The sequence below is a fragment of the Phoxinus phoxinus genome, assembly GCF_949152265.1.
Source record: "Phoxinus phoxinus genome assembly, chromosome: 3".
Taxonomy (NCBI): Eukaryota; Metazoa; Chordata; class Actinopteri; order Cypriniformes; family Leuciscidae; genus Phoxinus; species Phoxinus phoxinus.
The window spans coordinates 8,132,372-8,158,807 of NC_136878.1; the positions used below are offsets into that span (position 1 = coordinate 8,132,372).

Here is a 26,436-nt window from a genome sequence, read left to right on the forward strand (position 1 = left end):
TCTCCCTAGCTCTGCCTTCCCACTTTACATTACCACATTATAATTAGATTTATTATCTCTGAGGCAAAGACCTGGACATCATGGAGATATATGCTGTGCAATGTGCAATTTGAAATCCAACCATTGCAAGTTGGCATTGCTGCACTCACCACTTACTGAAATGTAAGAGCAAAAAGCGTTTTCTTCAGAATAGGTTAGGAAACGCTTTAAAAGAGTTTTCTTAGTAGTGCTTCACATTCACAACATGCTTGTTAAAATATTAATTATCTAATCATATTTAATTTGTTCTTTTATACTGTTTGTTTTGTTTTACATTTGTTATTTTACAAGTTGTAAAAAATGTTGTGACCCTGGAGCATGTCCTGGTACGACCTTGTACATTTGGAGCATGTCTAAATGCAGTTTAAAACCCTGATTTTTTTATTATTTTTTATTATTTTTTCATAATAGCAATAAATATTAAATAAAAAGAAAGAAAAGTAATGAAAGTGCTGCATAGTAATTCAGGAGGGGATCACTAATGTTGATTTGGAGTTGTTGATCAACTTAACCAGTCAAAAGGTTTTGATCAGTGAGTATATTTAAATGTATTAAATTATTTTCTTTTTTTCGTAACACTTTATAATAAGGTTCCATTTCTGAACATTAGTTAACATGAACTAACAATGGAGAGTATTTCTAAAGCATCTATTAATCTGTTTTTTTTTTTTTTTTGTTTGTTTTTCTTGTAAAGCAACCTTGAGCTTCGGAAAGGTGCTAATAATATAAATTTCAACATTTATTAATGCATTGAAATCAAACATTGTATCTGTTAATATTATTTAATGGACCTGAGCTAACATGAACTATAGAAATGAACAGTGGTTTATTAACTAACATTTACACAGATTAATAAATACTGTAACAAATGTATTGGTCAATACATAAACTAATGAGACCTTATTGTAAAGGAATACTTTTATTCAGCAAGAATGCATTAAATTGATCAAAAGTTTTTACATTGTTATAAAAAATGCTGCACTTTTGAACTTTAAATTCAACAAATAATATAAAAAAGTATCACAATTTCCATGATAATATTAAGCACAATTGTTATCAACATTAACAGTAATAATAAATGTTTCTTGAGCAGTAAATCATCATATTAGAATGATTTCTGAAGGATCATATAATGTGCGTGATCATTATGTGACGGAAGACTGGAGTAATGATGCTGAAAAATCAGCTTTTACATTTTAAAGTATATACAAATACACAAAGTTATTTTAAATTGTAATATTTCACTATAATAATTTTTACTATATTTAAATAAAATGAATGGAGACTTGGTGAGCTTAAGATGCTTCAAATACATAAAAAAATGGTTGTAAATCTTAAAAAAAAAATTGAATGGTTTAGGTTTGACAAATGCAGTCAACACAACAATATGGGTAAATTCTGAAATTAGAATGAGATTATTTACTCGTCTTCTAATTTTAATAAAGTGTTGTAAGTAGTCTATATAAGAATGCTGCACACAAGCGGTATAGTCCTGCTAAGTTCATTTGTCTGTCCGTCCTCTTGGTCATCTGATCATCTGGTTTCAGTCTCTTGTCCTGTCTGGAGATGAGGCTTTATATGCACCCTTGATCATTACTTAAAAGACTGATCCATGAACCTCAAATGTGTGAGCTGCAGAAATCGATAGGTTTCTATTAATCACATTTAGAGATCTGGGCAGACGCAATTTCGCTTCCCTGAAATGTAATTACTGTAACCAATATCACAAGAGGAGTTGTTATCAGGTTAGCGGTGCGAGTGCTTCTCTTCGGAGAAACCATCTCATCTTTCCTTATGCAAGATGATTTTTGATGCATGTAGGCTCCCGGAAAGGAGGTGATCATTGGGAACAGTATTGCCATATTTAATATAAATGATTTATCTGTGACCATCATTATTTTTTTTTAACTCTTCTTTTCTTCTCTGATTATGTGTTTACTGGCGTGAGGGTGGGACAACCTGTCACTCACATTAGATCGACCAATAGCGAACAACCACAATGATACAATCAATTCCAGAGGGATAAGTCCCATCCTACATTTTTTTCTTGTTCGAGAAGCCATTTTACTCGGATATCCGTCACAATAGAGAAGAACAGACTCACAACTTCCTTTTCATACCGACTTTTTTTTTTAAATCACCAGTTAAGTTCAGCGTCAAACTTTAAAGTCGACATGAAATCAAAATCCGTCATGTTTATTTTGTGGGATTTGTCTGAGCACGCTATTCCAAAGAAAAATATGTGTCAATATTTTAACATCAAGGTCCTGGAAATCAAATCATGTGACACATTTGTATGAAACACAATATTCAATGAGTTTTTACTTAATGCGTATTCTTTTTAATTGAAATAATGTCACTTTACAGAAGTAAAACATGTTCCATGACTGTTCAAAGATGGGAGATACATGCAAACCTGTTGAGTAGATGAATTTAAAAAGCAAGTCAATTGTTGATCCGTGTTTAATATTTATTGAAGCGAAGCTACGTATGTGGTTTTACATGTTTTTTGAAGCTTTTCTATATTCAGATATGGCATTTTGTGCTGTATTCCACACTTCTTTTTTTCTCAGACAGGAAAATATCCAGTCCTTTAGGTAAAAATATTGCACTATACTCTATAACTGGAGCAGTTTTGGTGGTGGCGGGATGTTTTACAGTGGCACACCATCTGAGAGGTCGGAGTGGGTGGAGCCATAGCTTGTAAGTGTGAGGTCTGTTGTCATTGGCTGACTTGGTTGCTTGGAGACCTGGTTAAACAAAATAGAAACAGCTTTTGATTAACCTGTTCAAGAAAAAGAAAATAATCAACCATCATGTTCCATCAAACTGGATGACTTTCTTTCACGTTATTTTCTGTGAAATATTTCTGTTTTGTGCTCCATGGAAGAAAGAAAGTCAGTGGTTTGGAATGGCATGAAGGCAAACAGATGATAATTAGAGAACATAAATATAATGTAACATAAAAAAAATACTGCTGATACATTTATAGTCTGATTTGCCAAACTCTTTCGAATATTTGATATTAGTCATATTAGAAACGTTATGGAAGCTTGATTTCGCCACTGAATAATCAAAAAGGTAATTGCAACTTTTTACATATAAACTAGCAAATAAGTCAGAATCGAGAAATAAAGTCAGAATCGCAAGATATAAACTCGCAATTGCGGAAAGAAAATCCCAATTGCGAGTTATAGATTCAGAATTGCATATTTTTTTCTCTCAGAATTGCGAGTTTAATCTCGTGATTCTGACTTAATATCTTGCAATTCTGATTTTATAACTTGCGAGAAAAGAGTCAGAATTGCGAGGAAAAAAAGTTCAGAATTGTGACTATATCTTGCAATTCTGACTTTATATCTTGCAATTCTGACTTTATAACTCGAAATTGTGAAAAAAAGTCAGAATTGCGAGTTTATATTTTGCAAATCTGACTTTATTTCTCGCAATTGCGACTTTGTCACGAAATTCAAATTTTATATCTCGCAATTGAAGTTTTCTTTTAAAAAAAAAAGTCTCTAAAATTTGCTCTAACATTCTAACCACACACACAAGTTGTAAATAAAAAAAGATTATTGGAATATGCTTTACAAATGAATTCTACTATGAAAACGTTCAGCTTCATAATTTCACATTTAACTCAATGTGCTACTCTATTTTTTTAATTTACTAGCATTTTCTGAGTGAAAATTGTTTCAAAGTAAATCCTACACCAATTTTTTTACAGTGTGTCGGTTCAATTTCTTCTCCATCCTGCTTGACTTACATCATCAAACTTCTTATCACTGAAGACTTCATTTTTATCGATAAACGTCAGCATGATCCAGTCACAGATGATAGAGCACTAGACGAGAGAAAATTAGACATTTCCTGAGATCAAGCATGAGGACAAGCTGTATATGTCCATAAATGCCACTTTCCTTTTTCCATCAGGGCTACGCATGATTCACTGTGAGCGAAACCTGAGAATCATTCCCATAATGCAATTTGCAGTGTTTATGTCTGCCATCACTGTCATTATCTCACACATTTTAACCCCAAATTACCATGTTTTTAATATGCATTCAGCAAAAACTTACAATTCCTACTGACGTCATGGCCGTGACTGTGTTGATGATGGTTGGAATAAGACTGAATCTTCCTGCCTGAAAGGAAATATTGTTTCAATATTAGGCGTATGTGCAGTCAGCATGTCAGACAGGCACTAATGTACTTCCTGTACGGTCTCACATGTCCATGAACAATGACATCCAGGCGAATCCCATAGGCTTTAATGAGGGTTCTGTACTCCACACCATCCTTATGGTAATATTTTGCAAACCTGAAAAGTAAAAAAATATATTTTGAGATACGGAATTATTATTGTAGAATAATGATGAAACCACTATTTGCCCAAATTATAGATTAGATGAAATCAGAGCATTTATGTCCAAAGGTACCTTAGTTTAAAAATATTTTCTCAAAATCCACTTTCCTTACGAACATACATAAGTGATAAACCGAAAAGACAAAAAAAATCATGAAATCTATAAAAATGTAACTGTAGTCTAATGTTAAATAGTTAAAAAATGTAACTGTAGTCTTAACTGTATCAGTTACCCAGCACTGTTTATTAATCTTAAAATACAGCATGCTAAAAAAAAATATTCATAGAGGAAAATATTGATAATTCTATTTTCCTTATGCAAGATGATTTTTGATGGATGAAGGTTCCCAGAGCAGAGAACTTTACTTTAAAATGTGTTAAGCCACACGTCCAGGATTGGGAGTCCTGGATATGCTTGCTATTGTAATGTTAATGATCAACAGATCATCATTTTAAATAAATTCCGGAAGTTCCTGTTAATTGTCCCAGCCGTGAATAGCAGCCGTACCTGTCGTAGTATCCGGAGCTGGGCAGGTTTTTTCTCATGTCCAGACTTCTGAACGAATATGTTGGAATGCACTTTGAAGGATCCACATCAAAATCACACTTCCAGTTAATTAACACGCCAATTATTCCGCCCTAGACACATTAACACATACATTAAACGTACATACGGAAAGGTTACTGTGTAAAAATGCAGAGAAACTATTGGTATGCTGTTTGACAACAGACCGTATACATACCGTTCTGCAAAGTTCACTGAATTTCTCTCTAGCTTGCGCTGCGATGAAGCCCAAGCTGAACACTGGACAATAAGGGTTGGTCTCTGGGTGATAATGACACCGTAACAACTTCTTTGGCTTGTTTGGTTTGATATTGCCCCTGTAAACCATAGGCAACTTCACTTTAGATCAACAGATTTTTAAGATCAAGTAACACAAATAGATTGATTGATACTCTATATAGGAATTTCTGATCATGGTTTACTATAGAGTGCTGCAGGCAAATTTTTTTTTTTTTTTGTAGGCCAGAACACGTAAACGAATTAGCACTTCCGGTTCTATTGTCCTGAAGTTCATGGGTTTTTGGTTTACACAAGCTCAAGATACACTGCTCGGGGGGGAAAAAAGTTGCTGTTTATTTAAATAGGCAAATGCTAAAGAGTTTATGATTGGATCATTATTGCAGTGATTATTATGTTTCTAGCATGTTACATGTTTGGCAACAGTTCTTCTAACCCTAATTGACGGAGTGTGTAGCTTTTCATTTCTTAATCAACCATGAAAGTGATTGCACCTCTAGATGGAAATAACATTAAAACAATGTATGACAATGCAAGAGTCCAGCACTCTGTAAAGTCTTCTCCAGCACATCCCAAAGACTTGGGTAGTCATGTGACCATGGTGTCGTTCTATAGCCTACGTTTAGCATTTTACTCCTTGTTTTTAGATTTCAAAATTCATTCAAGATTATCATGATGAACAAAATGTGTGAGAAACATTCACTTTTGCTGGTCACAGAACTTATTTACAATAATCCAAAAGCCAATGGAAAAATCCTTTTAGGTTTTTGTAGAGGGAACCTGTGTTCATGCTAATGTACGAGTTGGCCTAAAAAATATGCCACTCTATATGCATTTTTCATTACACACACAAAATTCAAATTTTGGTAAAACGTTAAAAAGCATTTGGATAAACATCTTCTGATTTATGAGATATTCTGAAACTCATAACCGTACCTCAGAACTTTAAACTTTGGGAAATGGATGGCATTCTTTATAAACACTGTGAAATTAATGGCTTTTTCCAAAGCTGGTTCCCTGTGGAGAAAGAAAAGACATTTGAGTGCGTTTCTCTGCTTGATTTTTGACAGATCAATAAATTAAAGCGCAATACCTGACGACAGCATATTCCTCAATGGGACACCAGGTTTTGATCTCACAGGTCTTGAATGTGTCATTGTAGTACGGTATACACCGTCCTGTTCTTTGTCCTATTCAAAAACAACTTCACATGTTGATATAAGTCATATTCAAACTATTCTGAGACTTGCTGAAGTGATTTTGGTATTCATATTTATACAGTGCCATCAACTGAAAAAAACTAATTATCAATGTTTTAAGTTTATTTATTTAGATTTGGATTTAAATACAAAAATAATCATTTGTGCTGCAGTAATTATAGCAAATTCTGACATTCATATACATTTTCATTTTTCAATGTTGAATTCTTTTTGTATTGAGAAATTGCATCAAATCAAGTTTAATATTAAAGTCGGCACGAAACTGAAGTTGCGATTGTCTTTTCTTCCCTATTGTGATGATTGCAACAAGTGTATCAGTTTCTCAAACAAGAAAAAAATTAGGGCGGGACTTGATTTTGTCCATCAGGAATTGATTGGATAGTTGTGGTTTGCTATTGGTGGATTTCATGTGAGTGACAGGTTGCCCCGCCCTCTCGCCAGTAAACACGTCATCAGAGAAGAGAAGAGATGTCGCTTCTACACGAGGGAAGTTATTCTGATTAAAGATTACATGGAAATATGAAGAAAAAAAAATGTGCACAGATACTGGAATATTCCATAAAAAAAATTTATTTTATTGAAAAATTTTTATTTCATGGTGACTTTAAACTAGTGGTCTCAGCCTTTTGGACCCCACTGTATGTATGTATGTATGTTTGTATTTATGTATGTATTATGAATGTAAACCTCACCATGACCATCAAAATCAATTTCCCCTTGAGTGCAGTCAGAATCCTCTGTGCAGTTTGCATTGGCAACACTGTAATGCTGAAAAAGCACAGAAGAAAAAAAATTTGTTTGACTCAGACCAAGCATTACAACCAATGCAACCAAACCATGAATACTTTGTATATATATTGTTGTTAAGTTTTTGCTCTCACCTCGGCACATGCGCCCTGCGTCTGATCATACGTCACTTCTCTTCTAAGAATTGTACTAATGACATCACCACCCTGTGCGTGAAGAAATTATTTTGTTTCTAATCAATTTACAACCAATTAATATAATGCTGACCAAGTAAGAGTATATATGATGATCTAGCAGGGAAAATATGATTTAGCTAATCACTTTACAGTATCTGAAGTAATAAAGGATAACTGGTCTGCCCTGGAAACTTTCTTCAAGTAAAAAACGGATACTGTTATGAATTTATGTACAGTTTATTAATTATTTTTTGGTCTCTCACCTCAGATGGTCTGACATATTCTGTAGTGTCCTGAACGAAGTCTCCCAGCATGGCCACACCTCTCATCTCAGTGTACACCGTGCTCTCTGGACGCGTCTCAGTCTCCTGATACGCTTTCTGACTGATAAATACATACCTGCACACATAAAACATAACAGAAATCCAGACTTTAAAAACAAAACACCTTCATGGGTATAACAGAATAAATGCTGTGTGAACTATAAGATCAACATTAGAAGATTAAACATATTCAAAGCTATAAATGAAAATGCAAAAACCAAAACTATAAATTCACAGAATTTCTTATTCTGTAAAAACTTCAGTGAATAACCATAACAACTAAGTAAGCTAATTAGATTTGACATTTAATAATATTTATATAAGGATGCATTAATCTTTATATCACTTATTTATTGCTATTTCTACTGCATATATTTTGTCTTCTTCAAGATGCAGAAAAATAAACTACTCCAGGCAAAGGTTTATAGTACAAACTCAAGAGACATTGATATTACTCTATTTTGAGTTTCCGTGTTGTTGTTCAGCAGTTTCTACCTCAGAAGCAAATATAATAAAGATATTTTATGACCAAATAAAAGTATCAATTTTGTTGATTGACTAAAGGTAATTGTTTTGTTAAAAAACAGAGACAGAGGAAAGTAGATTCTTACCAAATGAAATATGTGATCACCAGGAACTGCACGGCTCTGTATATGACCCCTAGTTTTCTGTCCTTCACCACCATAACTTGTGGAGTCTCATAGTCCCAAAAACCCAGGAAAAAGTCTTTAAAGAATTCTAGACAACCCATTTTTGTAAAATTCCTTTCTTGTTCCTGCAAAATTAATGTCTTAAGCGCCACCATTCACCGCTGAACTGATGCTGTATGGTGATACCCTTTCTGTACTACAGCTCTCTCTCTCTCTCTCTCTCTCTCTCTCTCTCTCTCTCCTGAAATGGCAGCCTTGTCCTTTTTTCTGTGGTTAAATATTGCTTATGATCAAGTTTATTATTTTATTGAAAGAATTCAGATTTGTGTAATTTTACTAAAGCTTAGACTATGGAACAGCAGCAAACTTGATGATGAGGTAGACTATCTTTGTTTGTTGCATAAAAAGTATTTATAAATGCAATTTAAGATGATAGATAGATAGATAGATAGATAGATAGATAGATAGATAGATAGATAGATAGATAGATAGATAGATAGATAGATAGATAGATAGATAGATAGTAGGGCTGCATAACGATTAATCGCAACTAATCGTTTGCAGAATAAAAGTTTTTGTTTACATCATGTGTGTGTACTGTAAAATAATTATGTATTTATAAATACACACACATGCATGTATATATTTAAAAAATATTTACATGTTTATATACATTTTTATATTTAAATATAATTTATATTATATATAATTATAAATCCTTAATATATAAATTGATTTTTTTCTTAAAATTATACATGCATGTTTGTGTTTGTATTTTGTATGTTTGTATTTGTATGTTTTTGTATGTTGTTGTATTTATATAGCGTTTATTTATATAAACAAAATGTGTTTGTATGTTTATGTATTTATATAGCCTATACCTAATTATTTTACACAGTACACACACATATATGATGTAAACAAAAACTTTTATTCTGCAAACGATTAGTTGCGATTAATCGTTATGCAGCCCTAAGATAGATAGATAGATAGATAGATAGATAGATAGATAGATAGATAGATAGATAGATAGATCGATAGATCGATAGATAGATAGATAGATAGATAGATAGATAGATAGATAGATAGATAGATAGATAGATAGATAGAATCTACATAAAAAATACTATAGGCTACATGAGCCTACATTTGACCACATTTTCAATTCAATTAGCCTATATATTAAATGTATTAGCTGTTCATTTATGCCTTAGATACGTTGGGTAATTATTTAAGTTGGGTAAAATGAACATATAAACATATTATATATAGTATAGTAATAATATTACACATGCAGTTACAGTATTACACAGACATACGACCCTGCATGATACGATACGACACATTCATGCATTTCTATGCAGGCATTTCTGCGGGCGCACAATTCAAGGGTCCTACCGTCTCAGCCGACTGACGTCACACAAAACACGTGTGTTCGGAAGAAGCACGTTACTACTGGCTCTGATCTGGGATCTTTCAACAGTTTTACTGCAATAGGTTTTATTTTAGGTTTTGTCGAGTGGAAATACCATCCGCTGTAATGGGCGGACTACAAAAGAAAAAGGTAAGGCAGCGATTCAGACCAAAACTGTCGGTAAACAAAACATGTGTTGATGAGCGCAAGGCCCTGCAGACGTGTGTGTGCTTAAACACATTATACTGTTTAACGTTACATCTAAGATTTTAAATATGATAAAGATATGTATGAATATCTACAGCATAATTGTGACTTGATTTTTCAGCTGTTTGCTGCTTTGCTTGACGAATTTAATAAGGGTTATTAAGCCTAATTCATCATGAGATCTGACACGCAGTGAAAATGGGTCTTTATTTCTGTATAATCATACAGAGCACTTGCTAACCTGTCATTTCTTTTTGTGTAGTATGAGAGTGGATCAGCCACTAACTACATCACCAGGAATAAAGCCCGCAAGAAGCTGAGTCTGAGTCTGGCTGATTTCAGGTTAGTTAACAAAACACTGTGCTGATGTTTTGGTCATTTTACATTCATCATATATTATATAATTGTATAGTCCATATTACACACTTTATTCCGCGGTAACGTTATGTACATTAATTGCAGTGTATGTCAGTGGTTTTAGCTGCTTGTTAACTAGCTTCTTAATGACAACTAAATCTGTGCGTTGATATTTTAGAGTTCGATTGGACACGTGACCTTTGACATCAGCAAAAAAGTGTATTTAAAAGATAATATTAAGCCTATTTATTTTGCCATCTTCTCAACTATGTACACTTACAAAAAATAAGTTAATTTTATTAAGTATACTTAGTTCAATTGAATTTCATGTAGTAATTATACTAATATCAATTTACTAGTGGTATACTTTTAAGTGTACTGATTTAATACTAGTCTAAATTGGGCTTTTAAGTAGGGCTGTAAACGATTAATCAAATCCAAAATAAAAGTTTGTTTACATAATGTGTATTGTGTATAATTATTTTGTAAATGGAAATACACACACATGCATGTATATTTATATGATTTATATTATATATAAATAGAACTTTTATATAAAAAAAAAAAAAATCTTAAATATATACATGCATGTGTGTGTATTTATATATACAAAATTATTATACACCATACACACACTTATATTATGTAAACACAAACTTTTATTTTGGATTCGATTAATCGTTTACAGCCCTACTTTTAAGTATACTTTAGGTGTAACAGTAGTCAACTTTGAGTACACAACTAGTTTGCAACTACGTTTTTCACTTGGACTGCAACTACAAGTGAACTTAGTATACTGTATACTGATAGTTTACTAGTCAAATAAAAAAAAATTTAGTTTATGAAAATACACTTTGAAGTATACTCTTGAGTAAACTACAAGTTTAGTAGTTTAATTCTGCAAGTATGTAAGTGAAATTAACATCATACTTGTAGTTTACTATTTATATATTATTTTTGCACTTGAAGTAGCCTATACTACTATGTTCCTATTTAGGTCATATTTTTTTATACTTATACCTTTAACTGTACTTTGAGTATACTGACATGTACACTACCAGTGGATTAGCCTACACAAAAATTCACATACTCAGAATTAGGAACATATCCGTTTTCATTATGAATCAATATTTTCATACAATGTAAGCTGATAAGACAGCATGTAAAACTATGTAAAAAAAAAAAAAAAAAAAAAAAGTATTTTACCAGCTACTTGGTCAAAAGAGTAGCCTGTAAACACAACATACATACAAACACAACTACAAGCCAAGTATACTGAGAATATTTATTTATTCTTTTAAGTATATCTCGATCATAAGATTGAATACAAGTAGCCTATAGGTTAAATATACTTAGATTTTTCTATCAGTATAAGTCATGTATATTTAAGTGTAATTTTAAGTATATTTCTGAGAAGTGCATGAAAAGTAGACTGAAAGTATACTTATTTTTAGTTTAAAAGTAGTATATTAATTGCACACTTATAAACTTATTTTATAAGGGCAGTTAGTTAGCTTTATCATTTTAGTATTTCTTCCCTGGTGTTTATGAACCACAGATGTATGTATGTACTGTAACCTGCTCTGTTTCATATTTATGCATTTAATAAAATTCTTTGTGAAATAATACATGCATCTCATTTTATAGGCGATTATGTATCTTGAAAGGAATCTATCCTCATGAGCCCAAACACAAAAAGAAGGTCAACAAGGGCTCGACGGCCCCTAGGACCTTCTACCTGCTGAAAGACATCCGCTTCCTCCTGCATGAGCCCATCGTTGGCAAGTTCAGAGAGTACAAGGTAAGCTAAATGCTGCTGTGTGTTTACAGCCGCTTTCTCTAATCCTTATTTTGACCACTTTTTCATCCTCAAGTCTTGAATTGCATACATTTTTTATTTTAGAAATGTCAATGATAATATAAGGGTGCGTTCACACTTGTAGTTCGGTTTGCTTGGTTTTTTTTTTGGTCCGGACTAATAAATAAATAAATTTAGCTGGGCGTTCACAGTGGCATTTTTATCGCTGAACCTAAGGCATAGGGATATGTTCACAAGGGGCATCCGACAACATGCCTTAAATTTAGCAGATATCATTTTTTTTTATTTTTTTTTATGTATTTAGTTATTTTATTTAACCTTTATTTATCCAGGTAAACTGTTTAAGAACATCTTCTCATTTACAAACATGACCTGGCCAAATTATATTCAAAGCAGAAAAAAACTGACATAAATATGTACCCAGCTGATTATTAATAAATCATCAGTGTTAAATATCAGATCTGTTAATTCTTATGGCATTGAATTCATGTTTTTCTAGACTTTTTTGATTGACTGATAAATATCTAGGAGTAACTTACCGGTATGCAGTATTATTTGCACACCCTCAGACAGTCTGTGTACTCACTGTATATTACTTGATTCTAGATTTTTGTGCGTAAACTGCGGAAGGCTTATGGCAAGGCTGAGTGGGGTGGAGTGGAGAGACTGAAAGAGAACAAGCCTGTGTACAAACTGGACCACATCATCAAGGAGAGGTGAGTGTAAATGCAGTGCTGTCTGTGTCCTGCAGAGGACACACTTCAGCTCTCTGGCTCAACAACATGCTGTTAAAGACTTTTCTGTGTGTCCAGACAGTGTTATGTGATAAGCACCTATTTGTGTCCAAACACTGTTGTGAGTCTGGGAAGAGTCCCTGTCCACAAAACAGATCAGTTGTGAGAAATCCAAAAAGTCTCATAAGAATATGATACTTTAATTATCTTGGCCCGACTCACTGTCTGTCTCGTAGACCGTTTGTCTCTTATCCGTCCGTCTGCCTCTGTTTGCAACTGTTGAATGTGAAGTTTTTATTTATTTATCCCCCCAAGTTGAACATGCACTACCGTTCTATAGTTTGGGGTCGGTAAGATTTTCAAATGTTTTTGAAAGTATCTTGTTCAACCCGGCTGCATTTATTTGATAAAATGGTAATATTGTGAAATATTATTACAGCTTATTTTGGATGGAAACAATGCTTTTTTTTTTTCATTTTTTTTTTTCAGGATTCTTTGATGAATAGAAAGTTCAAAAGAAATCTTTTGTATCATTATAAATGCCCTTCCGGTCTTAATTTATCCGTGCTGAATAAAAGTATAATTTTTTTTTTTTTTACTATTATGACTACAATAAAGACATTGGGCTTGTATTTTCAATTTATACTATTTCACTAGAAAATACCATGAAATTGCTTGATAAGTGCAGCCTTCTTTCCGGTTTTCCTCTAACATCTACTTGAGTGGGGAAATGTCCAACTTATTTTACCATAACAAATCTTTTATAAAATCTGCCACCATATTTAGCTTCATCTCAAATTTCACTTTGTTTTTTTCAGCTGCCACATTGATCAACTTTTTTTATTTTATTCTATTTTTCTATGCGTGTTTTGTCATTTCCATTTGTACAGTTTATAAAATAAGTTTGTTTTTCCAGATATCCCACGTTCATTGATGCTGTTCGAGATGTAGACGATTCCCTCTCTATGTGTTTCCTGTTCTCTACATTTGCTCGCACGGGAAAATGCCACGTTCAGACAATTCAGCTGTGCCGGAGACTCAGTGTCGAGTGGATGAACTACGTTATCTCCTCACGCTCCCTGAGAAAGGTGTTGTATTACATATGCTAAGAGTAAAAAGTGTGAATTTAAAAAAGAAAGAAGAATTTTTAAATTATTAATTAATATTACAGTCTATTATCAATCACTTCTCTGACTCTTTATTATAATTTTTTCCTTCAGGTTTTTCTTTCCATTAAGGGCATTTACTACCAGGCAGAGGTCTTGGGCCAAACCATCACATGGATCATACCATATCAGTTTGCCCATGATGTGAGTATAAAATAGTTGATTTTCCCACCCTATTTTACTGAAGTACCACACATGAAAATAACAGGCATGAAAACTCCTCACCTTTCGGCGAAATTCGCCGTTTTAAAACCTAAAAGGGTCACCTACGTGATTTGTGCAGATCCGATGAGAAAATATTTTAGGGGGGGGGGGGGGGGGGGGGGTGTTCGAGGTCGAGGCCAGCATTTATCCCCTATAAAGTTACCATAAACTTTACAAAACTATAAGCTTTAAAAAACAATCATCATTCCGAATGCCGAAACATGACAGCCAATACGAGTCAGAGTAACGTTAGGGCAGAAATGTTTTCAAAGTCTTTTACACCGCGAGTCTGAGAACTGGACACACTGCCGAACAAAGAACCGCACGTCGGAAAGCAAGCCTGAGGTAAGTTAGCTTACAATGTTAACTGTCCTGTCAGATACAGACAGCGATGTTGCCAATGTCATTATTTTTTATTTTGACATAGAAGTGGGCGAGATAATATCGCGAGTGGGCGCGGGCGCCGTGAGCGCTGAGCGAGCAGGAACAAGTATTCATTGCGCGGCTCGCAAGCCTCATGCGGCTCGCCAAGCTTTAATTTGTGGCTCGCAGTTGCATGGCGGTAAATAATACGGTGATATGATAATGCATTCACTATAGATATTTTATAAAAACATAACAAGTAGGGCTTTAACATAACCCGTTAAAAACTCAGTGTCAGCTCTATTACAAATTATTTCGATCGGATTGAAAGGGGTGGTTTATCGAGAGAACGTGAAAAAACTTGATCGATTGAAAACCGAAACTGAAAGGACGACGTATGACGCGCTGAACAAACTGTTCTCCTGATTAATAAAGTGTCATATAAATGAATATCCTTTCATTCTATAATTCTCCTTTCACTCAGCATCTGTGAAGTGAAGCAGGACAACGGCTCACCAGTGCTTGTTTCAGATTATCATACAGACGACTGGTTTGGGGCATTTTTGGGATAAATAGTAGTAGTAAATAGTTTTTTTTCTCTGAGACCCGATGAAATACGTAGATCAGCGGCCCATTGGTTCTTTTCTTGATTGACACTGGGCTAGCCCAATCACATCTTTAATGTGAAGTATAGAAATATACTCTTTCAAGTATAGAAATGAGTACAAAACTAATTATGAAAGTTTCCTTTATTTTTCAGTGCATTTGTTTTACAATAGGCTATATGGCTATTACTATCATGGGATTAATATTATAACTATTATTGTAGTAGTAATGTAGACAGACACTGTAACTAAAAGAGTTTTGAAATTTTCTTTGTTTAATTTGCACCAGATTGATGAATTTCACATTAAAAAGCACAAAATTTTCTTACGGGGGAGCATGCCCCCGAACCCCCCTAGAGTGGCAGAGGACCACTCATCACAGTGATCCAAAAATCCTGTGAGAAACACTGGTAGCCTACTACAATGCCAATGCAGATTACAAGTTGTTTTTTTTGTTGTTGTTGTTTCATTTTTTTTTTTTTTGGGGGGGGGGGGGGGGATATATGCCGCATCCTTCTCACCTTTTTTACCCCTGACCTGTTTTCATGCCTGAAATAAACTTGAGGCAGGTTTGATCCCAAATAGGGGCAAAACTGTCACATTTATATTTAGACAGAATATTAATACTCTTTTTTTTTTTTTTTAAGTACACATTGAAATTGATAGAGATAAAGACATTTATAATGTTACAAAATATTTCAGTTTCAAATAAATGCTGTTGTTTTGGACTATATTTATCAAACAGTCGTCGTGAAAAAAAAATGATGGCAGTTTACACAAAAAAAATTCAGCATTGATAATAATTAGAAATGTTTCTTGAGCAGCATGTTAGAAGGATCACACTGAAAACTGGAGTAATGATGCTGAAAATTCAGCTTTGAGGTCACAGAAAATAATTGTCATTTTAAAATATATTCAAATAGAAAAGTTATTTTAAATTGTAATAATATTTTACAATATTACTATTTTAACCATATGTTTGATCAAATAAATGCAATATTGGTGAGTATAAAAGAGTTCTTTCAAGAACGACAACAAATCTTACACACTTTTGAACAGTAGGATAAGTTGTTACTGTTTGCAACGCACCAAGTTTGCAGTTTTGGGTTGCACAAGTGAGCTTTAGATGAAGTTTTAATTAAATGGACTAATGAACGACTATTTTTTTATTTGTATTATTATTAAGGAATTGGAATTATTAAACGTTGGTGTCTTTATCATAGATCAGTTGTTACCTATGTTAAAATCATTGATCATCTGAGGCAGTGTCTTAGTATAATGCAGTATTTTAGATGCTGAGGTCTTTCATGATGGCCGTTTAATATAACACACCCCTGTCCCTGTGTCCCTCAGCACCCTACAGATGTGGACTACAGAGTCATGGCCACATTTACCGAATTCTACACGACACTGCTTGGCTTTGTCAACTTCCGTCTTTACCAGACTCTCAACCTTGTCTACCCGCCCAAGGTATCAGATGTGCTTCCTTTAAATGCCTTAATACTATGCCGTAGCAAAATTCGAATTTGTTCCAGTTGGGAATTGAATATCTCTCTTTTTTCTCTCAATGTTAGCTTGATGGACAAGGAGAGATCAATCTCAAATCAGAGTTTGAAGAAGATTATGCCCTGGATTCAGAAAGCTATACTGAGGTATAAGACTAGTTTCTCTTTTCATATCACTATGAACTTGTGCCAAATATTACAGTGTGTTTAAAACTTGCGTCTTCACATCTCCCTACAGAAACTGTCAGCGTTGAGTGCCAGTCTGGCCCGTATGGTCCCATCAGCGGAGGAGGAGGAGACAGAACTGGACCATTTCCCTACTGAAGGGGTGAGCGAGTGACCGCGGTCTTCATTTTAAGGGATGTCACAGTGAGGACATTTTCCCATTGGTTAATAAACATGTGACAACACTAGGGGTGGCTCGATACCACTTTTTCATGTCCGATACCACACACTTGAGTATCTGTCTATACCGATACAATACCATATATTCCACACAGCTGACATAACTTAATAATTAAGTCCCTCCAGAAAAACGCAGAGTTTTTTTGTGATTGTTGCGGGCAAAAATCCTTGATTATGCAGCACGTTTTCTTGAAAAAAATGCGAATATGCGGGATATTTATGCAATTTTATGCTATGAAATTGCGGGAACTTGCAAAAATTGCGGGAACTTGCAAAAACTGCGGTTTGATGAAAAAGAGAAAAAAAATGTTTTCCCCCAACACCCTATTCACTAGGCTACTACTTTAATGTAAAGAGTCATTTCTTATTACTTCCTATGATAAGCAAGCATACTACCTCACATAAAGTGCTGGGAATATTTAAGTTCTCATCTTGTTTTATTTCAGACCTTAATTAAACACATGGCTCAAACTTACAAAACATTGATGAGTCGAACAAGTTCTGTAGCTTTACAAAATGAATATGCTACAACTTCTGTAAAAATGACAAAGTGGTTGTCCAGCGTCGACTTCCGCCTGTGGTCAAAATAAAATAGTAGCCTACTAAATAATTTGCCCCCACTGTCATGTAACACACTGGGAAACTGCTTTGTGCGGTCTTTTGCGCTTATGTTTGTTGGCAAATGAGAATGATTTGCGGGCTTCATCATGGTTTCATCAGCATTACGGGGTTTGCGGCTTTTCAATGATGTCGTGCAATTACGTCACTTCATAACGTTCCCATAGCAACAGGGCAAATGGCTGCGCTTGTGTGAAGTAAACGCAACATTTTTCAACTTTCTGCTAAGATATATGTGACTTTTTGCAACGAAAATGCAGGGATTATGAAATCATGCAAGCCCGCATATTTTGCGCGCGGAAATCTCCATTTTATGCGGCGAAAGTGCGGCGTATTTGAAAAAATGCGCCCCCCGCATAAATATCCGGACTTTGGCTGATTTTGCATTGAATCATGCGATCGCATAATCGCGTTTTTCTGGAGGGACAAATGCTGAGAGGGCTCGCTTACCTCACTCATAGTCGACCTCACTCACCTCTAGCTACCGTTCACGTGATGCCAGTGTTGCCAAGTCCGTGGTCTCTCCCACCCCAAAACGCGATTAGCTATTTTTAAGAAGCAATTGGGCGGGATTTGTATGTGAAAATCTGGCAACCCTGCGTGACGCATGTTGCTCATCTCTCTTTACGGCATGTCTCTCAGGTGTTGTTAAGCATTTGTATGACAATTTAGGACTAAGGGACGTAATCGTATCGGATCGGGTTATACTCCCGCGATTCATGCAATATCCGATCCAGTGATTTTGGCCAGTATCGGACTAATACCGATACCGAATATTGGATCGGCGCACCCCTAGACAACACCGGTGTTCCCGATTACACCAGGAGGTGGGGTTTTGTATGGCATCAGAGAGCCTCTATCAATATGCATGGTATTTAAATCCCTTTTGGTAGTACATATTTCGGTAGTATATGTAAATGAACAGTGTTTACTCTTTCTCCATGTTACCTGGACTGAAATATTCCCATGTATTTGTCAACAAAAGTCCGCCGAATGGATGCATTTTGCAGCATGATTTTTGACAGCTCCTTGGCTCTCGTGAAAACAACAGATTATACTTCCACACTTTTGTACATTTTTGTATTTTGTGTAACTGACGGAACAGCACTTTCTTTCAGATTTGTTCATAGTAGTCTAATTTGAAATGGCGTCTATAAACAGAGGTTTTTCTGATTTTTCCTTCACAGCGTTCTCTCCGTATTTTCGATTCTTTGCAGCCTTTAGTCACTGCTTACAACACGCTGTATTCTTCACGTGAAACCGAAAGTAACTCACTCCTGCTAAATGTTTACTCTTTGAATTTTCACTCTGGAGCAATACAAGTCAATACTATTGTGACTAAAAGTTTTCTAAAGCCGCGTTTCCACCGAAATTACCCGGAACAATTTGTCCCAGGAACTTTTTTCCCAGGAACTTTTTTTGCCCCAGACCGGTTGCTTTCTGCGTTTACACCGCGGTCTAAAGTACCGGGAAGATTATAAACTGCGCGCGTTTGCTCCTCCCAGTCTGCGACGCACAGTAATCAGTTTTGAGCGCCACTTTTATAATAAGTATGGAGGAGATTAAAATTGTGCTGCAGTTGTGTTTGTGATGTATTGCGGACATGAATGTGAGATGGCTGGGACGAACGCGCAGAAAATTTCCTGTTACACAAATACGTAACCTCGTCGTCGGTCCAGCTGTGTTTAAAAAAAAAAATTAAATTCCATATTTGCAGACGGACAACTCTCGCGCATGAAGCCACGAACCGCAATAGATTTTTAAAAATGCCGGTTAAAATAGAATGCTGCGTGGAGTCCTCCAGTCAAAATGCGGCGTGAACACGACCAATCAGCACGTTCAGCGCACAATTCCCACCCCCGAAAGTTCCTGAACTTTGAAAAAGTACTACCTCGCCAGCAGGGACTTTCTGAGGGGGAAATATTTACCCGGAACTTCATTTAGACCCTGGTTCCTGCGGTGTAAACACACCGAGTACCACCCCAAAGTTCCTAGTTCCTGGGGAAAGTTCCTGCGGTGGAAACGCGGCTTAAGTGTTTCCTGTTTCCTACTCAAGCAAGGTGCTAAGCTTATAACAGACTGGTGGGAGTGGCCTTGGACAGTAACATCCAGTGCATTGTGGGATTTGAAGTTTTCCTACCTAATTGGGAAAAGGAAAGACCATAGCCTCGTTTCTATGTTTTCTCTAGTCTGGTAGCAACGTTTTTTTTTTTTTTAAAGTCGCCTTTCTACCACATAGGCAGCCAAGTTTTCTTAAATGTCCATTTTGCCAACAGTGAATGACCCCTTTAATACCTGTACACTTACTAAAAACCAAATTAACCAGTGATTATTTGGACAATTTATGTTAATATCATTGTTGTTTAGACCTAAAATAGCTAAAAAATAGTTTGAGGCAAAAATGGAAGACATGAAACCGTGATGCAAAGTTCAAAGCTTTTAAATTGAATAACTAATAAAAAAGTTACTTGTAGAGCACCTTTCATAAAATTCAGCTCAAAGTGGTTCACAGGTCAGAATATAGAAAGCGTCTAGCAGAGCTGTATTGTAGCAAACTCAAAGCTAAAGCACACGTGGCCTCTGTAATTACTGCAACTATATGAATCCACAACAACTTTCCACTCTTCAAGTTCACTAAAAGAAAGTGTCACAAGACGCTTGTTATTTAGTCACACATCACCAGACGTCAGTCAGTGAAGCATTTAACCCGTGGTTTGATTAATTGTTGTTTTGGACGGACCTCATGTTTCATGTTCACTGAGGGAGACTGTTGCTATGGTTACACGGTGAAGGTGTTAAAAAAACATTCTGATGAAACCAGCGTGACTGCAGGTGAACTTTGTCCTCATTATTTAATGCAGCTTTTATTGAGCTTTATTGAAATATGCACTTTCAAATACAGGAGGACCAGGAGAAGATGGAGGAGAGAGAGAAGATGGAACATGAGCAGATCAAACAGAAGAAGTTCTTCGAGGGCCTGAAGTTTTTCCTAAACAGAGAAGTTCCCAGGGAATCGCTGGCTTTTGTGATCAGGTGTGACATGCCAGCTCATTTGTATCACACATCATTCTATCTATGGCACTTTCCTTAAATAGGGTACAAATTGGTGTGTTGTTGTTTTTTCAAAGGAATGAAGGCACAAATTCGATGTTCCTAAGAGGATATTTTTGATAATCTAGTAAAATTAACATAAAAATATTTGCATTTGTCTAAGGCTGAACGATTTGGGGAAATAATCTAATTTCTTTTTTTTTCTTTCTTTTTTTGCGATTTAATATGCAAAAAAAAAAAATGAATCCTTTTTTTTCCCCAACAAAATATAATGAATGATTTAAATATGACCAACACAATCTTAGATGCATTTAGTGTGAAATGTTCTTTCCCATAGGCTGGGCCTATTTGTTAGAATTAAATTAAAACATGTAAGCCTATGACTTGAAATAAATGACATTTTTATTGAACTGCTCGTTACAGAAACATCTGTGGCTTTGCCACTGTGCATTTAAATAATTTAAACAAAGGCATGCACTTTGTAAACACTGTGTGCAAAATTTACCGTCTTAAGAAAAAAATAATTTATAATTATCTTACTGCTCGAGTGCAAGTCTCTTTGCACTTTTTGTACAGCTCCGGTATGGCAGTCTGACTGAAGTATGTACGGAGGGTATACTGTACCGTTTATCAAGCGTATTTATCAATGCCACGAACCCAGGCTTGGTCACCGTGCTGAGAGGCATCATATCTTTGGCTATGAAATCGGTTATTGCCGAGTGATTTCCCGGTGCCGTTTTGAATTACATTCATACGGAGTGACACTTTCAAACATTTCGGTCAGTGATCCCTGTCTTGAGGTGTTTGGCTTGTCGGGCGCACTGGTGCTTGGCATTTTGGTCGTACAACTGTCATACATTGATTTGTGGTATTTTTTTAAGTGCTGAAACAAGTAGCAACGGGAGCACAGCATGCTCTGCTCACCGACGTGCTGTTCCTCTTCGAGATTAAAGTCTCAGCTGTGTCAGTTTCTGACTGTTCCGTCGAGCCAGATGCCATTGTGCAACAGGTTAAAGGACAGCATGAAAAGTTGATGCAGCCAAGTTCTCCGCTCTTTCGCTCGCGTCACGTGACCACCTCAAATCGTGCACGTTGCGATTAGAAAATCGCGTTTTATCATACCGCGATATTATCGCAAATCCAATTAATCGTTCAGCCCTACATTTGTCCCATCTCAGTGGTTTTCGCTTTCTCAAATGTATGCGGCAAATACAAATCATGCTATAATGTCATAATTGTGACTGTTTAATTGATATTTAGAGAAATATTTTTTAACTAACAAATCATGTAACGTTTAGCTTAGGTTTTTCCATTATTATAAAATGTATCGTTCTCTGTGACATCATTTGTACAGCATGGTGAGAACACGAAGGAATAATTGAATTTTCTCAACTCTTATTCATCAAGCTCAACTATTCAACCCTATAATCAAAGTTATTGTAATCAAATAGTTATCTAATCAATATTTTTTTCTTTAAATGATTGAAAATATAATTTTATCAGTAACTACAAACAACCATTTGCTACCAAACTTCATTAATTCAGGCAAAATTTTGTATTTTATTTGTTTGTGTGCATGTACACACAAACACACACCTAAACATTATTAGTTGTACCCACTAATTTTATTTGAAAAAAACCCAGCAAAAACTAAACATTAGATTTTAAAATGGCAAACCTTGTATAAAAGCAAAAACAAAATTTATTTTATCTTCCTTATTATTTTTTTACAAAGTCCCTATTTATGGAAAGTGTCATAAGTTTCCAATGTGATTGGTTTTACTCTGTGATTTACAAGTAACTGTTCATAGATGTGTTTTTCTAAGGCTATAGTAGTATGTGTAGTTTTACTTTACCAAATGTAGTGTTTTTGTCTTTGTATAAGAATGTCTTCCATTCTGCAGGTGTTTCGGTGGAGAGGTGTCCTGGGATAAATCGCTGTGCATTGGCAGCACATATGATGCCAAAGACGAAACGATCACACATCACATTGTGGACAGACCCAGCATTGACACACAGTATATCAACAGGTCTGACACCAACTCTCTCTGATTTTATGCATAATATTCAGGGCTTGACATTCACTTTTTTTGCCCACCAGCCACTGTGGCTAGTGGTTTTCCAAAGCATTTTTACTGGCCACAATTTTGACAGATGCCATGAGGAAAAACTGCCAGATATAGATATTTTTTTTAATTATCTCATCATTTGGCAGCAGGTATATTCGGCTGCTGTCACTTTAATACCCCATTATACTGTTACACGTGTATTTTTTTCTCAACTATTTACTTTCACTTAAAACTGCGTGAATACTGGCATTTTGACATTATTTTGTGTGTTTTGACTGTTTATACTCCATAAGCAGTGAAAAAGAACTCAATTTAGTACTGTGAAGTGGCTGTATGTACACAACACTACATTGCACTTAGTTTATAACTTCAGATGCCTTTTTGAAATGCAACAATTCGAAAAAAAAGTATATATTATATAAAAAATGATTGGCTGGTGATAATAATGTATATTCTTGTACTTCTCATTATTCAGGTACTACATCCAGCCCCAGTGGGTGTATGACTCTGTCAACGCTAAGATACTGTTACCCGTAGAGGAATACTTCCTGGGAGTTACACTGCCGCCCCATCTGTCGCCATTCGTGGAGGAGACTGAGGGAGATTATGTGCCTCCTGAGAAGCTCAAGCTCATGGCCCTGCAGAGAGGAGAGAAGCCACGTGAGGGCTTTTGCCGTACTCATTTTGATATGATTGTGTGAATGTTGAGTGATTGTTGACTTCACAAATTTACTATTCACAGAAACCGAAGACGAGGAGGAAGAGGAGGAGGAAGAAGAGGATGAGGACGAAGAGGAAGATGATCAAAGTGAGGAGGAAGAAGAGGCTGAAGATGAGGCAAATCTAGCTGAAATTGAGGAGAAGAGATCTCGGGGAAAGGTACGATAGTTAAGAAGTCATTTTTGCAGATTCGCTTTTTGACGCCATCGAAATTACGCACTTATAAGTAACAACATTTAAACCCATAAAGTTAGAGGAATATGTTAAATAAATGTAAAAGTTTGTCATGTGCTGGTTCTCCCTCAGAGCTTGTCAGTAAAGGTGACTCCTGGGAAAGCCAAAGCGGAAAACCGTAAGCGAGCGGCAGAAGAGGAGAAAGCAGAGGAGAAGAGGCTGGCCATCATGATGATGAAGAAGAGAGAGAAATACCTCTATGACAAGATCATGTTTGGCAAGAAGAGAAACGTCAGAGAGGTAAGACTGCGTAGAAATAGTTGTGGCGGGACCTTTTAAAAGGTGCTTGACCTACATTTGGCCTTTTATTTAAGCTCCAGTGACCTTGATCGACTTTATTGTTCATGAATCTAATGCAACTTTCCAACAGGCTAACAAGCTAGCTGCTAAGAGGAAAGCCCATGATGACGCCAGCAAGGAAGACAAGAAGAAGAAAAAGAAAAAGTGCTGAAGGACTGATTTGTATATGTATTAAAAGGGCTTCTTGTGCTTTTTTTCCCCCCTCTGTGAAGAGACTTGGAGGAGTTGTTTCAACTCCTTGCATCATTTAATGGGGATTGTACATGAATCATTGAACTCAATGTCATTTTCAGTGACTACCGAGCTTTCATTCTGCATTTCTTGTCTGTCTTTGTGTTTGGCCTAACTTTGTTTGACACATTTCTAATAAACAAAAGAAGATTATTATTATCTTAAATGAATGAAAGTTTCATTTATTTTTTTTGTTTCATGTGAAATTGTACTAGCTGTGATAAATGAAATTGCGTTTAGAATCAACTTGCCTAAAACGAACTGCTGACCACAAGCTGGTATGACAGTATTGTAAGTACAACCCCAAATCCAGAGAAGTTGGGACATTTTGTAAAATGCAATAAAATCAAGAATTTGAGATTTGTTAATTCTCTTGAACCTTTCTGAGTTTTCACTGCTTTTGCAAGTGGACTTTTTGCCCAATCTCGCCTGATAAAAGACATCTGCTCAGCAGTCTGTGGTCATCGTTGTTTCTGATTCTCCTTTTCATGAGTCATCATACATTTTCAATTGAGACCGATCTGGACTGCAGACAGTCAAGCACATCCTTCCTATGGTGTAGAGTGTTTAGAAACCAATTTAATGAAAGAAGATTTTTTTTTTTATTATACTTTTTTTTTACTATAAAAATATATTAACTTTTACATCATTAAGATGTTTAGAAGAAATGAATGAACTATACTTTAATAAAATATCAGTTCAAAAGTTTGGGATCAGTAAGATTAAAAAAAATATGAATGATTTTATACTGTACTATAATAAAACACTAGTACAAAAATTAGTGGAAGGTAAGATTTAAATATATATTTATACTTTTATACTATAACTATAATAAACTGTTATTTCAAACGTTTGGGGAGGGTAAGATAAAAAACGGTTCAAAAGGTCGGTATAATTGTTTTAAAAATGAAATTCTTTTGAGTTAGGTTGCATTAAATGTAATTATTCCAACACTAAAAACATTTATATTGTTAAAAAAGATGCATTTTAAATAAATTCCGTTCTTTTGAACTTTTTATATCAAACAATCCTGAAAAAGTATCACGGATTGCACAAAAATGTTAAAGGGGTGTTATAATGCCCTTTTCCCAAGATGTGAAATAAGTCTCTGATGTCCCCAGAGTGTGTATGTTAAGTTTTAGCTTAAACAGATATTTTTACTAGTATATAGCATGTTAAAATTGTCACTTTTTGAGGGTAAGGAAAACCCATAGAGGGAAAAACGCACCGTTTTTGTGTCTGTCCCTTTAAATGCAAATGAGCTGCTGCTTCCGTCACAGGGGGCGGGGCTTCAACAGCTTGTATCCTTTTACCTCACACAGACATGCACTGAAAATTTCAAAAACTTTTAGCCTTTTATGTTCATACTGTAGTCAGAAAGATGGAGAGACTCAAGAAGAAGTGACAACATGTAGACAACATTCCTGAATAGTTAGTTGGTGAATTTAGGTAGCTGATGTGTTATCTTTTAGTCATTGAGCATATTCTGTTTTGATCATCTATAAATCGTGTTCCCGGGGTGGGGTTTATGTAAATTTTAGGGTTAGTGATGTCACTAACCCGAGAGGAATGTCGTGTAGTCCCTACCAGCCATTTGTTGTAGTCCTTAAAAAGCAATTTCTATAAAAGAAAATATCTCCCTTTGCTTTGAACTTTTCAGAAAAGTGAAATATTTTGTTAAGTATATTAACAAATTCACCCACCCCTTTAAGCAGCACTACTTTTTTTAAATCAACATATTAGAATGTTTCTGATCATGTGACACTAGAGTTATGGCTGCTGAAAATTTTGCTTTGATCACAGGATTAAGTACAATTTAAAAAAAAAAAAAAATTTTTTTTAACTTACTGACCTCAGACTTTTGAAGTAGTAGTGTATGGTGCTTGCACATCACATCAGATGGCTTGTATTTTGATAAGAAGTGAGGTTTGTTCTGTTATTAGATTTTATTTTTCAAAGCAAGTAAATTTTGCATTAACAGCCATTGTATTTTGCACTAAAGTGATAGACCTCTTTGGGATCAAATTATCTACGGCCTATGGGTTGGCATTAAAACATGAATAACAACAAGGGTTTTTTCTTATCTCTCTTTATGTGAATAAACCTTTTGT

The 26,436-nt window shown here is 35.2% G+C and overlaps 2 protein-coding genes across 2 annotated transcripts; one reads left to right on the plus strand and one right to left on the minus strand.

The window, feature by feature from the left end:
• Nucleotides 1-2,444: 2,444 nt before the first annotated feature.
• Nucleotides 2,445-8,478, minus strand: p2rx2 (purinergic receptor P2X, ligand-gated ion channel, 2; the record flags this gene model as incomplete). The annotated part of the gene is made up of 12 exons (XM_079606281.1): nt 2,445-2,789; nt 3,806-3,883; nt 4,119-4,184; nt 4,270-4,360; nt 4,914-5,044; nt 5,149-5,287; nt 6,144-6,224; nt 6,301-6,397; nt 7,120-7,195; nt 7,309-7,380; nt 7,614-7,749; nt 8,285-8,478. 12 exons carry the CDS (start codon nt 8,476-8,478, stop codon nt 2,694-2,696), a joined length of 1,257 nt encoding a protein of 418 aa, XP_079462407.1. The 3' UTR covers nt 2,445-2,693.
• A 1,138-nt stretch (nt 8,479-9,616) lies between these two features.
• pes (pescadillo) lies at nt 9,617-24,491 on the plus strand. The gene is made up of 15 exons (XM_079608577.1): nt 9,617-9,887; nt 10,207-10,286; nt 11,949-12,102; nt 12,727-12,836; nt 13,771-13,942; nt 14,075-14,164; nt 16,546-16,662; nt 16,767-16,844; nt 16,936-17,025; nt 20,623-20,753; nt 22,676-22,801; nt 23,316-23,500; nt 23,583-23,719; nt 23,867-24,034; nt 24,165-24,491. The coding sequence occupies exons 1-15, from the start codon at nt 9,864-9,866 to the stop codon at nt 24,243-24,245; spliced, it is 1,743 nt and encodes a 580-aa protein (XP_079464703.1). The 5' UTR covers nt 9,617-9,863; the 3' UTR covers nt 24,246-24,491.
• Nucleotides 24,492-26,436: the final 1,945 nt, after the last annotated feature.

Bases quoted from the DNA above. Each gene is read 5' to 3' on its own strand.
- pes (XM_079608577.1), top strand. From the start codon at position 9,864: ATGGGCGGACTACAAAAGAAAAAG. The intron at 12,103-12,726 runs GTAAGCTAAATG...ACTTGATTCTAG, and splicing joins GCAAGTTCAGAGAGTACAAG to ATTTTTGTGCGTAAACTGCG. The intron at 22,802-23,315 runs GTCTGACACCAA...CTCATTATTCAG, and splicing joins GACACACAGTATATCAACAG to GTACTACATCCAGCCCCAGT.